The sequence below is a fragment of the Sinocyclocheilus rhinocerous genome, unplaced genomic scaffold, assembly GCF_001515625.1.
Source record: "Sinocyclocheilus rhinocerous isolate Xijiao unplaced genomic scaffold, SAMN03320098_v1.1 scaffold2160, whole genome shotgun sequence".
Classification (NCBI taxonomy): Eukaryota; Metazoa; Chordata; class Actinopteri; order Cypriniformes; family Cyprinidae; genus Sinocyclocheilus; species Sinocyclocheilus rhinocerous.
The window spans coordinates 342368-357109 of NW_015646171.1; the positions used below are offsets into that span (position 1 = coordinate 342368).

The 14742-nt window shown below is 35.4% G+C and overlaps 2 protein-coding genes across 2 annotated transcripts in view; both read left to right on the top strand.

Moving 5' to 3' along the window:
- LOC107707095 (pleiotrophin-like) overlaps positions 1 to 8728 on the top strand; it is a 32713-nt gene extending 23985 nt beyond the window's left edge. Inside the window, exons 3-5 of the mRNA XM_016510978.1 lie at positions 668 to 841; positions 2163 to 2321; positions 8395 to 8728. Of these exons, the coding sequence (XP_016366464.1) occupies positions 668 to 841; positions 2163 to 2321; positions 8395 to 8450 (389 nt within the window). The 3' untranslated portion in view covers positions 8451 to 8728. The remainder of the gene's footprint in view (positions 1 to 667; positions 842 to 2162; positions 2322 to 8394) is intronic.
- Positions 8729 to 11586: 2858 nt separating this feature from the next.
- The window catches only part of LOC107707090 (ras-associating and dilute domain-containing protein-like), a 5743-nt gene continuing 2587 nt past the window's right edge, over positions 11587 to 14742 (top strand). Inside the window, exons 1-2 of the mRNA XM_016510973.1 lie at positions 11587 to 11737; positions 11836 to 12026. Coding sequence (XP_016366459.1) covers positions 11587 to 11737; positions 11836 to 12026 — 342 coding nt within the window. The remainder of the gene's footprint in view (positions 11738 to 11835; positions 12027 to 14742) is intronic.

Consider the following 14742-nt stretch of genomic DNA (forward strand, 5'->3'; position numbering starts at 1 on the left):
CCATACTGCTCTATATAACCCACACCGCTCTATATTACGCCATACTGCTCTATATAACCTACGCCGCTCTATATTACTCCATACTGCTCTATATAAGCCACGCTGCTCTATATTACTCCATACTGCTCTATATAACTCACGCCACTCAATATTACTCCATACTGCTCTATATAACCCACGCCATTCTATATTACTCCATACTGCTCTATATTAACCCACACTGCTCTATATTACGCCATACTGCTCTATAAAACCCACGCGCTCTATATTACTCCATACTGCTCTATGTAACCCGTGCCGCTCTGTATTACTCCATACTGCTCTATATAACCCACGCCGCTCTATATTACCCAGTACTGATCTATATAACTCTCACTGCTCTGTACTATCCCATACTGCTCTATATCACCTAAGCCGTTATATATTACCCTATGCTGCTCTGTCACTCACGCCGCACTCTATTACCAGTGCCACTCTGTATTTCCTCATACTGCTCTGAATTACCTCTCAGCACTCTATATTTCCCCACAGTGCTCTATATTTCCACACACATACACTGCTCAGTATCACCTCACACTGCTCTATATCAACCCACACACTCTCTCTGTCTCTCATACTTACAATTGTAAGGTGCAATATGAAACTATGTGTACTCTCACTCTGACAGGTAAGAAAGAGCGTAAATCGGACTGTGGCGAGTGGCAGTGGAGTGTGTGTGTGGCTAACGAGGGTGACTGCGGCCTGGGCACCAGAGAGGGCACACGCACCGGCACCGACTGTAAACAAACCATCAAAACCCAGCGCTGCAAAATCCCCTGCAACTGGAAAAAGCAGTTTGGAGGTGAGAAGCCACACAAACACAGGTTGCATACACATACACAGGGCTCAGGGTAAATAAACCTGCACTGTGGAGTAACAGGATGGAGATTCTCACAGAATTCTGTCCTCAGAAATGACACGACTGCAGTGAGAGCCAGAAACAAGCTGGCAGAATATACCACTTTTTGTGTGTGTGTGTGAGAGAGAGAGAAAGCATATGCCACCATCCCTCGGGATTTGTAGGTATGCACATAAACTATCAACAAACACTGAAACTGTAGGGTGTTTTCTCTAAGAAGTCTCTCTCTGGGAATGTGCAAGACCATCTCGCTCTGAAAGAACATCAGAAATCACAGACTTAATAAAACATGATCACACTAAACGTTGAGTGATGAATCCTCTGTGTATTTCTGTGTAGTTCAGCAGCCGTGTCAGAATAGTTTAATGTCGAAATGCTGATGTCTAGTGCAGAATTTTTCCTCTTGAGTTATAAGGGTTCTATTTCACACCGGCCTCATTTTTGAGGGTCTCGATTCAGGACAGCGGCCATTCAGCCGGAGGGCTGCTGCATGTAATTACATTCTCTCTGCCTTTAAATATGTCATTAGAGACAATTTTGTGCTTGATTGAAGCAGTTTAACCCCCATCCATTCCGGCAGAGACCGAGAGAAATCACTCCAAAGCATGGACAGAAAGAATGAAAGATGAAATGAGACGAGAGATAAAGGAACGAGAGCATAGATCAGGGCTTCGCAATTGGTTTTGCTTCAGGATCCCGATTTTACATTAGCCATCGAGTGCCAACCCAACACAGTACCTAAATTGTTTATCGTGTAAAATTGCATTTTGATGGTTTCATGCTCTCGGCAGCCAATAATTCACCTCGCAAAACAAACCTCACTGTAAGTGAACCTGTATTTAATGTAGGCTGGGTTGTGTTTTCTTTTCCCTTGTGTAGCCAGCAACCTGTTTTACTTCCATAATCTGATGTTTTTCCAAGTGAAACAGGATATTCAACAAGAAAAAAATGTGGTTTTAAACTTTGGGAGTTATTGCATGGGGAAAAGTTTCTCCTTTGGACAGATGGTTGAAAAAAGAATTGGAGACGTCAGCTGAAAACTAGTTCAAGATTATGAAAACTAACATTTATTTTTTCAGAATAACATGCACTGATGTATCCTTCACAATAACACCAGGAAGATGTATTAAGACAGTAAATTTGGAAAACTTGTTTATGCATGTATGTTTTACTTTTGGGTTTATAGTGTATTTTTGACAGTTTCGTATAATTATGTTGCATTTGAATTCGTCAAAATCAAGTTGTGGGTTTTTGTCTTTTGCAGGTGAGTGTAAGTATGATTTTCAGGCATGGGGAGAGTGTGACTCGACCACGGGAATGAAGACGCGCACCGGCGTGCTGAAGCGAGCGCTGATGGACGCTAACTGCCCGAACACCGTCAGCGCCACCAAACCCTGCGGCAAACCCAAGCCCAAGATGCAAGGTACAAGAATACACCCATAAAGACATAAAATATATTGAGCATGACATGTACTCAACTTGAGTGAATGATTGGAGTGCTAAAAACATTTTTGCATTAAGGCAAGACACCACAGGTGAATAGGGTAAAAATGATAATTACCATACTTCCCTAGTTGATTAATCATTGCTTTGTATTACAAGTTTCCTGCATTGTTATGTTGAAATATGCAAACAATGCATTATCTAATTAACGATGCACTAATTTGCATACGTTTCCAGAACAGAGATCTGAACATTGGATAGATCCAGATTCAAACTTCTTGTTTCATTTTGTTGACTTATTACAGTGATTTTGGATTTCTCTTTTTATTACTCTATAAATCAGAAAATACTGTCAACAGCCAGAAAAAATACATTTCACAATGTTTTTAGGCATAAAATGCAATATAAACCAAGCAAATGATCTATGATATATAAACCCCTCATTAAAACTCTTCAGAATATAGATAGGAATACAACTGGAAAGTTTGACGTAAGCGCTGCTGAAATGGAGGAAAAACTGACAGCCTTTAAAGATTTGGATTGGAATTGAATTCTACAGATGCAGATGTTTATATTAAGGCAAAACACCACAAGTGAATAGGGTAAAAATTGTAATTACTATACTTCGCTAGTTGATTAATCACACTACAGTAATACAGTTGTTTTGTATTACAAGTTGAAATATGCAAACAATGCATTATCTAATTAAATATGCAGTAATATGCATGCATTTCCAGAACAGAGATCCGAACATTGGATAAAGATTTTTATAGAGGGGACTTTGGAAAAAAAATTTTCTCACTCCATAAATCAAAAAATGCTGTCAGCAATCAGGAAAAATGCATTTTCACCATGTTTTTTGGAATAAAATGTTGCATAAAACCCCAAACAACAAACAGAACCCTCTGTAATACCCTTCAGAATACAGAGAGGAATAAAACCAGTGTACAAGGAAAGTTCTGTGTGTATAAGTGAAGTAAAAAACTTATTTTGAGAAACGGGTTTGAAAGGTATTGGAATTAAATCTACAGATGCACATAGATAAATCTGAATAAAATAAACACTTAAATGTATTTTTGATGTTTTTTTCCCCCACTAGTCTGAAATAAGACATGTTATAAAAGCAAATTAGCCCAAAAACTGACCAGTGCATGAAAAAAAACTCAACTTTTTTGCCAGTAATGCCTTAAAAAGCATTAAGAATCCAAATGACCCATATTTATTTGTAATCCCACTTTTATTTCTGGACGTATCTTCAAATTAACCATGCAGCAATATGCTAATGTTTGCCATTATTGCAGACTATTCTCGTATTATTTTTATATACAGTATACAGGTTAGGTTAGGTTAGGTTACTTTATTCATACCCGCAGGTAAATTTGTCTTGCAGTAAAATGACAGTGACATCCATCCATAACACAAATTCAAAAAACACATTTAAAAATATAACACAACAGATAACAAAAATATGATACAAGATACATGATATAAATTCTCCAAGACTCCCCCATCCTACAGCTTATTTAACACAGTTAAAACAGCGGGAACAAAGCTGTTTTTATATCGCTTTGTTTTACACCTTGGGATTAAAAACCTCCGCCCAGAGGGAAGAAGCTGAAACTCACTGTGCAAAGGGTGGGAGTCATCATTTAAAATAGAAGTAGACATTCGTTGCAACTGTCTGGTATACAACGATGTTGGATCCAACTGTGACTCACCCACCAATCGACTAGACCATTTAACTATCTGGTTTAAAGAATTTCTCGCTTTTAAAGATGTTTGACCAAACCATACAACCAGAGAAACCCAGAAGGTCACACATTTGAGCTGCTCAGACCTGACCAGTTTCTCAAAAATGTTCATTAAAACTGAAGTCAGAGCGACTGGCCTAAAATCATTAATAATTCTAGGTTTACTACATTTTGGAACTGGGACAACCACTGCATCTTTCCATAGATTAGGTACATGTCTGTGATTTGAACCGCAGGACTGTTAGATCGTAAGGTTATGCTGAAATATTGATCAATAAGGTCTTTCTCTCTTTCTCGAGCTCAAGAAGATTCTAAAGACTCTATTAAAGTTTAATAAATGTGATGGTTTCACAGTGTATCTGTGTTAAAGGCCACAGACGGCTGGTTTGTGTTGTCGTCGTCGTCTATGCTTCATATTATTATGAAGGGGATATGCTGAGATTCATGGCAGCACTTGTACGTTACCGCAGTATTTCTACTGCTGCTGTCTCCCGCTGATGAATCCCTCGTGCTGTAATATTCCTCATTTGTAAGTCGCTTTGGATAAAAGCATCTGCTAAATGAATAACTGCAAATGTAAATGTTGGCAACAATTCAGGCTGATCAAAAGAAATTCGTCTTAATCTACCAAGAGCATCATTTTTCAATCTGAAAGTCACAATTTAATTTTCCACCGCAAAGAAAACACACAGACAGACAGCAGCATGTGCATTTATTTAACTGATAAAGATGTCGTGAAATGATTGTGTTCGGATGAAATGGACAGTGAACCAGTCAGAGATGACATTCGGGTCAAGAACAGCTTTTCTAAACCTCATTGTTGCTGTAAATGTTATTAACCAGTGTTCAAGTGCTGTAGTAACGGTTGTGAATGTCTGGATCAGAAAGAGAGAGGGAGGATGAGGAAGTGGAGGGGAGATGGATTTGTCTGGAATGAATAAAAACAGTAATAACTGTTTTCAACATTGATAATAATCATAAATGTTTCTTGAGCAGCAAATCAGCATATTAGAATGATTTCTGAAGATCGTGTGACACTGAAGACTGGAGTAATGATGCTAAAAATACAGCTTTAATCACAGGAATAAATTACAGTTTAACAATCTATCACATACATTTGATCACATATTTACTGTATTTTTGAGCAAATCAATGCAGCTTTGGTGAGCAGAAGAGACAAAAACATTACACAATCTTAATTATTCTAGACTTTTGACTGGTATTTAATTAATAAATTATGAAAGCAACATCTGAGCATATCAAATGTTCCTCTGGGACTGTGTGTGTGTGTGTGTGTGTGTGTGTGTGTGATGCTGTATCTATAGATAATGTGTGTCTGTGCCCTTTTCTGTGTGCCAACAAACAGAGGACAGAAGTGATTAGGAACTCCCTAGAAATTCCCTACAGATGGAACACTCACACACACACACACACACACACACTCACTCACACACACACACACACACACAGGTGAGAGGGGTGTTTTCGCCGGGGTCTGTTTGAGGTGATAAGAGCAGCAGCAGAGAGCATTGTGGGGGTTTGGGAGCGGGTGCCACTGTCACAGATGGATGAACGGAGGTAAACACACACACACACACACACACAGAGACACAGACACATCTCACCTGTTAGTGCGTCCCGCGGTACAGCAGGCCAGACAGGACGTCACATCACTCACGCTGATGTTCATGGTGAAGCGATGAGGATTTTCAGAGCCTCTGATTGGCCGGACGTCTGTTTGTGTCTCTCTGTTAGGTCACATGATTTGGCTCATATTACAGTTTTTTACGATTGCTTAAGCACAATTTTGAAAACAGGGCCCGGTTTGTCAAAACACTACACACAATTAACACAACCCTACACCAAAGTAGCACAACACTTCAGATCATTTGCAAAATGGAACACTTTTGTCAAAACTATACACAACTTTATAAAAACAATATTTTGTTACCATACGAAACACACACATTTCATATACATGTGTGTGTGTGTGTGTGTGTGTGTGCGTGCGTGCATGTGTGTGGATGACTCACAGATCACAGCTGCTCTAATGTTATTGCTCAGATGTCGCTCATTCAAAACTCAATGAGGCTTCATTGAAATGCTCAGTTATGTTTCATTTAATTTAATTACAAACTTGATTTCAGAAGTTTCTCAAACTCTTGTGGGGAAGTAAAATCGAACACAAACAAATATATATATATAGAGAGAGAGAGAGTTTGGAATAAATGTATAATACAGTATATAATACATAATATGAGTAATGTTTTTAATATAGCCGAAATATATTACAATTAGAATATATTTTAAAATGTAATTTAAGTTTTGCCATCACAGGATAAATTATATTTATTAATAGAAATCAGTCATTTTAAATTGTAATGTTTCTTATCTTATTTTATTTTATTTGTTTATTTATTTTTTGGTCAAATCAATGCAGCTTTGATGAGCAGGAGACTTCTTTCAAAAACATTTAAAAATCTTAATTATTTCAATCTTTGGACCTAAAAAAAATGTATGTATGTATTTATGTATTATTTTTCATCCACAGTATTTAATCTTGAATTGATGATAAATGTTTGAGATCTCTGATGTTTGTTGGCAGGCTTCTGTGATCCTGTGAAATCTGAGCACATGTTGAGACGTTGAGATCTCTAGAGGAGACACGCAGTTGATCTGTAGATCTCATTGTCATTCATCTTTCCTCCGGTTTTATTCTATAATTAGCCGTTGTTCTGCTGATGGTCTTCTGGTTGTTTTTGTGTTTGATTTGAATGGGTTTAATCTTTATGCGAATGAGATGCTAATGCTATGAACGCTTGGATGGCGTTATTGGACATGCAATCATCATCAGTCAGTTTAATGAAGATTTTCTGCACATTTTGATTGTTTTGTGTGAAATCGTAGATGTTTGGCGAGTTTAGACATGAATGCAGACGGCAGGTGTTGATGACAGCATGAACTTTTACACTTGATCAACTCTGATCAACAGGTGACGTCCACCAGCTCGAGAAGAATGTTAATTAAACTAAGTCAAGGTTCATTTCATCTCTGAGATGAGATTTATGCAGAGGAACCTTTATAAATATCCTCTTATAACAGTAGAATCATTCAGTGTGATTATCTGGATTTCTAGTGTCAGTAGCATTTTATACTGATATAAATAAAGTATTTTCTATTTAAAAATTATATTTAAAATAATAAATTTTATTTAAATTCTCATTATCATGCAAAAACATAACTAATGGAAAAATAATTCTGTTGAATGGTAAAATATTTACAGATCACAGTAGCGTTTAATGCTATTTGAATAAAAATAGTAATTTTAATATATTTTTAATTAATTAATTTAAAATAATAAATTAATTTCATTTTACATTTTTAATTTTATTCATATTTTTATAATGAAAAAATACTCTAATAGAAAAAAATGGTTGAATGGTAAAATATTCATAGATGACAATAACATTTTATGCTGATTTAAATAAACAAAAAAGCTATTTTTAATGTTAAACTATTTTTAAATTAACTAATTTAAAATAAATAATAAATTTATTTATTTATTAAATTTATTTATTTATGAGAATACAGGGTTAAATGTCTTTAATTGCCATTAAAATAATGTCTCAATGCAATTTTATCTTTAATTTGAAAATAAAAATAAAATACTGTAATACATAAAAAAATCATAATGAGAATTATTTTAAAAAATACCTCAAAAGCAAAATATTCAAATGTATCATCCATAATTAATGGGACAGAGAATACAGGGTTAAATGTCTTTAATTGCCATTAAAATAATGTCTCAATGCAAAACTGTCTTAATGTGCATGAAACAGGCTTCATTTTCTTTAAGCAAAAGGTTATTTCTTATTTTTATCTCTCTTGATTTGGGGCTGAAATAGGAGCTGGATGTGTTTTCATGAGATTTGTGTGTGTGTGTGCGTTTTTGTGACAAATGAGGACATAAATTTGTATAATAACAAAGGTATGACATAGGTATTACAAGGAGAAGGTGACTTTTCAGGACATTACCCCATGTCCCCACTTTTCAAAACGCTTATAAATCACACAGAATGGAGTGTATTGAAAATCTGAAATAGCACAAAGTTTCCTGTGAGGGATAGGTTTAGGGGTAGGGTTGGTGTAGCGCAATATAATATACGGTCTGTACAGTAGAAAAACCATTACGCCTATGGAGAGTCCCCACTTTTCACAAAAACAAACCTGTGTGAATGTGTGTGTGTGTGTGTTTAACATGACTGTCTGAAGCAAAGTGATGTATTGTTCGTCTCCCCACAGATTCACAGAAACCAAAACGGGAAGGAAAGAAGAAGGAGCGAAACCCGACAGACTAGAGGAGAAACTCCACCTGCTCTTCTGCTCCTCAGGCAGAGACGCGGATGTGAGCTGCAGAGATGATGCTGCTCCTTATTTACAATAGAATGTTTTTAGATCGTTTGTAGCTTTAATTTACAACTCACAGAATAATCCATCAATGATAAAAGAAACACAAATGAATTACTAAAATCTTCTGCTGAAACTTCTAATGTTGTACCACCAATTTCAGACCATCCAGCTGGCAAAAATATGTCCTGCTTTAGGTTATGAAAACATTTCTGAATGTTCTCTGGACCTCAAAGTCTAGTTTTTTTTTTTTATGTTTTAAAAACGTTTTTTTCGTGGTAATGCAAACATTAAGGGAACATTCCATTTTAGAAGTTTGCAAACATTAAGGGAATGTTAATTTTGAATGTCCTCTGAATGTTCTGAAACAAGTAAAGTAGCATTTAAAAATGTTAGATGAACAGCCAACGTTCTATGAATGATACATAAATAACCAGAAAAGTCTGAATGAATGTTCTATTAACGTTATTTGAAGAACGTTTGTTGATAACTTTGCCAGAAGGTTCTGAGAATGAACATGAACATCAGACATTAATAAAATGTCTTTTAATTCATGAGTGTGAATTGAAATGAACTGGCCTCGTCAAACAAGATGTTGAATTAGAATTTGAACTGCAATTTATAAACAAAAGAGATCCATTTAAGTAAATTAGTGCATTCTGGGAAATTAAATGTCCTTGCACTAAAGTAAAAGAAAAGACAAATTAAAAATGATCATTAATATCATCTGATGTTTCTGAAATATCCTAAACAAATAGGTACTGAGAAATAAAGCAATGTATCATTTAAAAATTCGAATTCGAATTCTGCATCCTCTTTGGAACCACAATTCAAATCAAGTTCAGATTCAGAAATTTAAATTCTCAATTCAGCCCTGATGGAGAATGAAATAAAAACATAACTAAACTAATACTTGAAATAAATGTAACATCATTTCCAGAAAATAAAGACGTTCATTATGTCTTCCCATCCATGTTTTATGTTTCTCGTGTCATTTGTTCTCTAAATGCTGAAATGAGCAGAACAGCTGAGTTATTAATCAGAACACTTTTATTTGCTAGAACTCTTCTCCAAAAGTATATCGCACGATACAGCAAATCTTATAAATACACTTCATGTTTTATCAGTGATCAACAATCCAGGATGCCGCTCATTGCCATAATAAAGATAGATAACATTCATATTCATTAATAAACACATGTATTTACATGTCATCTGTGCTACACATATAGACTATAGAGTATAATACAAACGTTAAGCTGATCACAAACCACACGTCTACTGATGGAAGCCACGACTCACAGCGAACAGAAGCACGGGACGCACGGCAGCAATGAAAAGAAACCATACTGAGTATTTACAGCGTCATCTGTACACACACAGCCACAGCTCGAAATATCAGCCTTTTTTTGGTAAACCGGTGCTTCTGCGAGGGTCCAGCGTTTTTTCAGAGTCTTTTGTCATGAGTGCTTCGATTTTAAGATGTAATGTTACGTTGAGAGACTCTTGTGTTCTGTTCAAGTCCATTGTGCTCTGCCTTAGACCAGAAACATACGCCACACAAGTACATATTTGAAAGAAGTCTCTTCTGCTCACCAAGGCTGCGTTTTTGATGAAAAATTCAGTAAAAAATGTGACAAATTATTAATATTTGAAATAACTCTTTTCTATGTGAATATAAATTAAAATGTAATTTATTTCTGTGATGCGCAGCTGAATTTTCAGCATCATTACTCCAGTTTTCAGTGTCACATTATCTTCAGAAATCATTCTAATATTCTGATTTGCTGCTCAAGAAACATTTCTGATTATTATCAATGTTGAAAACAAAAATTAATATATATTTTTTTGTAAACCATGGTACATTTTATTTTTCAGGATTCTTTGATGAATAGAAAATTCAAAAGAACCACTTTTATTTGAAATAGAAACTTTTATAACATTATAAATGTATTTACTGTCTCTTTTGAGCAATTCAATGTGTCCTTGATGAATAAAAGTATTTTTAAAAACAATGAAGACTGGAGTAATGATGCTGAAAATTCAGCTTGGCGTCACAAATATATATAACATTTTAAAGTATATATTAAAAAAACAGTCCTTTTAAATTGTGTAATAATATTTCACAATATTACTGTTTTTACTGTATTTTTGATCAAATAAATGCAGCCTTGGTGAGCAGAAGAGACTTGTTAAAAGATCCTAATGATTCCCCAGCTAACAAAAATATGTTCTAACAATGTTTTGCTAATATTCCCATTAGGTTATGAGAACAGCTTGGCGTCACAAATGTATATAACATTTTAAAGTATATATTAAAAAAACAGTCCTTTTAAATTGTGTAATAATATTTCACATTACTGTTTTTACTGTATTTTTGATCAAATAAATGCAGCCTTGGTGAGCAGAAGAGACTTGTTAAAAGATCCTAATGATTCCCCAGCTAACAAAAATATGTTCTAACAATGTTTTGCTAATATTCCCATTAGGTTATGAGAACGTTATTTCTGAATGTTCTCTGACTGTTCAAAACATCCAGTTTTTTAAATGTTTTAAAAATGTTTCTTGGTTTAATGAATGTTAATGTTATCATTTCACAAACAGTTACTTTTGAATGTTCTAAAATAGTAACATTTAAAAAATCTTAAATGAACGTTCCAAACGAAACATTTTAAAAAAAAGTTCCATGTTTTTGTGCTAATGTTTTGAGCACATTATTAAAGACCAGATAATAATTTGAGTAAACATTCTATTAATGTTACTGGAACATAACTTTGAGAGAACGCTCTGAGAACATTCCCTGTTTGCTGGGTCCAAACTTTTGACTGCTAGTGTAGCTATGCTTTGATATGTTATCTTGATTTTGTGTGTGTGTGTGTGTGGGTGTGTGTGTGTGTGTGTGTGTGTGTTTAATTTGAGTATTCTATTAATGTTACTGGAACATAACTTTGAGAGAACGCTCTGAGAACATTCCCTGTTCGCTGGGTCCAAACTTTTGACTGCTAGTGTAGCTATGCTTTGATATGTTATCTTGATTTTGTGTGTGTGTGTGTGTGTGTGTGTGTGTGTGTGTGTGTTTGTCGGTAGATGAGTTGGAAAGCTTTGTGTGCAGAGCATCCGTCTCTGAAGCCTGTCCAGCTACATAGAATCCTCACACAGTACCAGCTCATGGCTGAGCTGGGTCCTTTACCAATCTGGCAACCCAGCAGTGAAGATGAGGCATATATCTACAGAACAGGTAGACACATAAAAGGCATAAAAATGAATCCTCTCCATTTTATCTCCAGAGACATTGTGCTTTCTAGTGTACATTATGCATATGCATCTTTTCAATAGTTGATCTAGTGGAGAGTTTTGAGAACCACCCTCCTATTGTGCTGCCGAGTGCTGGATTCAAGGTGGACCTGGAGAGTGACAGTGTAGAGGACAGTATATACCGCCAACTACTTTACGTTCGTCACTTCCTTTGGGGTCTTCGTACCAAGACCCATTCTTCTAATGGCTGTGCAGACCGTCAGGATGCCCAGGTGACACATGATCCTTCAGAAATCATTCTAATATGCTGATCTGCTGTTCAAGAAACATTACTTATTTTTTACCAATGTTGAAAACTGTTATGCTGCTTTGTATTTTTTGTGGTATTTATCAGCATCTGACTTTTGCAAGTCATTCTTAATAACTGTGAACTAATTGAAGGACTGTAGCTTAAAACTTTAAGATTTAAATTCTAGACATGAGAGTCATTCTTAATTCGATTACAAGATTAGCTGTTTAAATAGGAGCTGCCGGCTAAATTATGGGCCATGTGTGAGTCAGTTTACAAAGAAATGCTACAAATTTCCCAGTGTTGCTACATTGTTTAAAGATTATCCAAGGCTTATTTCATTGTTTGTTTGTTTCTGTCATCAGTTTAATTGCCATGACAGTTCTTCCTTCACCAGAGTACTGGAGTAATGTTGATTTATCTTTCAACTACTCAGGCAGTTGAAAAAAAAAAAATGCACATTTCCTATTATAAACCCTTTAACAAAACACCTTTTTTTATATAACACTGGGAGATCAAAATCTATTTGAAGATAATAAAATTTCTCCAATGTATTTTGGATTTCCAGCAGAGGGCAGCCAATCCTATTAAATTATATGGTAGTCACTATATTAATGCATTGTAGCTGAAACTGTGGAGCCACTGTCTTCAAAATATTGTAGAAAATAATATAAACAAAGTCCTTTTCTCCAAAGCAAAATTTTGCAATTTTAAAATCATATTTTTTCATCTCATCATTGCATTCAGTCTATAAATATGCCAAAAGTCAACATGGAACCAGCATGTAAATAAATTAAAGGAATAACTGACATCTTTGATCTTAAGGTTTTTTTTTTTTTCATTATTATTAAGGGTTGTCAGCTTCTGTTTTGCTCTGTGATAAAATATCAATATTAATAAATTATGATAACATGGTAATAGAACATTCCCTGTTTGCTGGGTCCAAACTTTTGACTGCTAGTGTAGCTATGCTTTGATATGTTAACTTGATTTTGTGTGTGTGTGTGTTTGCTTTGCAAAATATGTCAGAATTGTCTCTTTCAGGTCAACTACTGTCATGGTGGAGCAACAATTTGAAGAGAATCGCACCAAACTAAATGGTCAACATGCTACACACAGCTACCTGAATAATGACACATCTGTATTTTGGATTCTTGTACATTCCTGTAGCTCAGACACAAGGTCATGGGTTCCATACTTGTGTGAAATATGTTCGCGGTCTTACAGTTCTTCTTAGATCTCTTCCTTTCAAACTTGCCATTAACAAACCACAAAAGGAAAAAACAACTACTTTGAAGTTTGCGAGTGTGCAGACGTTTCAGTTGCAACTTCCAGAAAGTCTGCGCGCTCTTGTGTCTGGAGTCTCTGTCGGTTAATGTTCATGTATGGCTTGATTCTTCTGCGCTTGAATCCACCGGACTGAAATAGGCTACTGTACGTCTTTTATATAGAATCATTTCACATATTGATTTAAAAAACGTTATAGAAAAGCATCTGCGAGTTGATAAAGTTTGCACGTCAGAGTTTCTCTATATGTTGTTTGTTTGTCTCGATAGGTAATCGGTAATTGTGTGTCTTTGGCAGCCGCTCTGCTATGATTAACTTTCATAAAAAATTTTATTAAAGTTTTTTTGTTTTTTACTCCAGAATGCATGTATTTGTACATCTCCATAAATAACTAATGAAATATAATGAAATATAACATTTTTCTCATTCAAGAAGCCATTTGACATGTGTCACAATAGTGAAGACAAGATTATCACAATTTCTGTTTCTTGTTGACTTTAAACAAAAATAAAGTAAAAGGATAGCAATCTAGATGGCTTGTTAGCTCACTAAGATGGACAGAAATATGTAATGCCTATATGTAATGCAAAGTAGATATTTCACAGATCATCATACTGTAAAATATGTACTTTGAGTCTGAACAAAATTGTAAAAAAAAAAAAATTTTTTATAGTATCAGTATCTTTGATGGGTATTATTTGGAAAAGTTTTCTTTCAATGTGTAGGGTTTGGATTTATTTGAGGTCACTATAATTCATTTTATATACAAACTGTAGAAGTCTGTGGTATATCCAGATTTACAGAGCTGGATAAGTGTGTGTGTGTGTGCGCTAAACTAATTCCAGCAGGGCACCAGTGGGATGGCAGTGGCTTTTTACAGGTTGTGACTGGCTGTGCTTCTGTAAAGATCATCTTATCTGGCGTCTCACACTCTCAGTGCTTATCCCTCGCTGGAGGACGACTGAGTGTGTCACACCAGCGCCGCCCCATTTAAGGATGGGGTTGCAGGACGGGACGCTCTGAACACTCACCAACACCTGCGCTATCTGTCCTGCTCGCAACTAATAACACACGGCTCCGCCGCACATCTCTCACGACCTCTGACCTCCAGCATACACACACTACTCGTCGGTGGGTAAAGCATTAGAATAACTGTACACTGTAAAAAATTATTGTGATTTTAACAGTAAAAGACTATAAAAGTGCTACAGTAAAAACCTGTTAGCTGGTTAACAGTAAGTTTCCATACTATATTTGGTAAATAAATGTAATTACATTTAATGTAATTTTACAGTAAAATACTGTTAAAAATACGGTTTTGGGAAGTGAAAGAAAAAGTCATTGTATAATTTACAGTGACAAACTGTAAATTGATAATCCCAGAATTCCCTGCATGACGCTTCATATTTGAT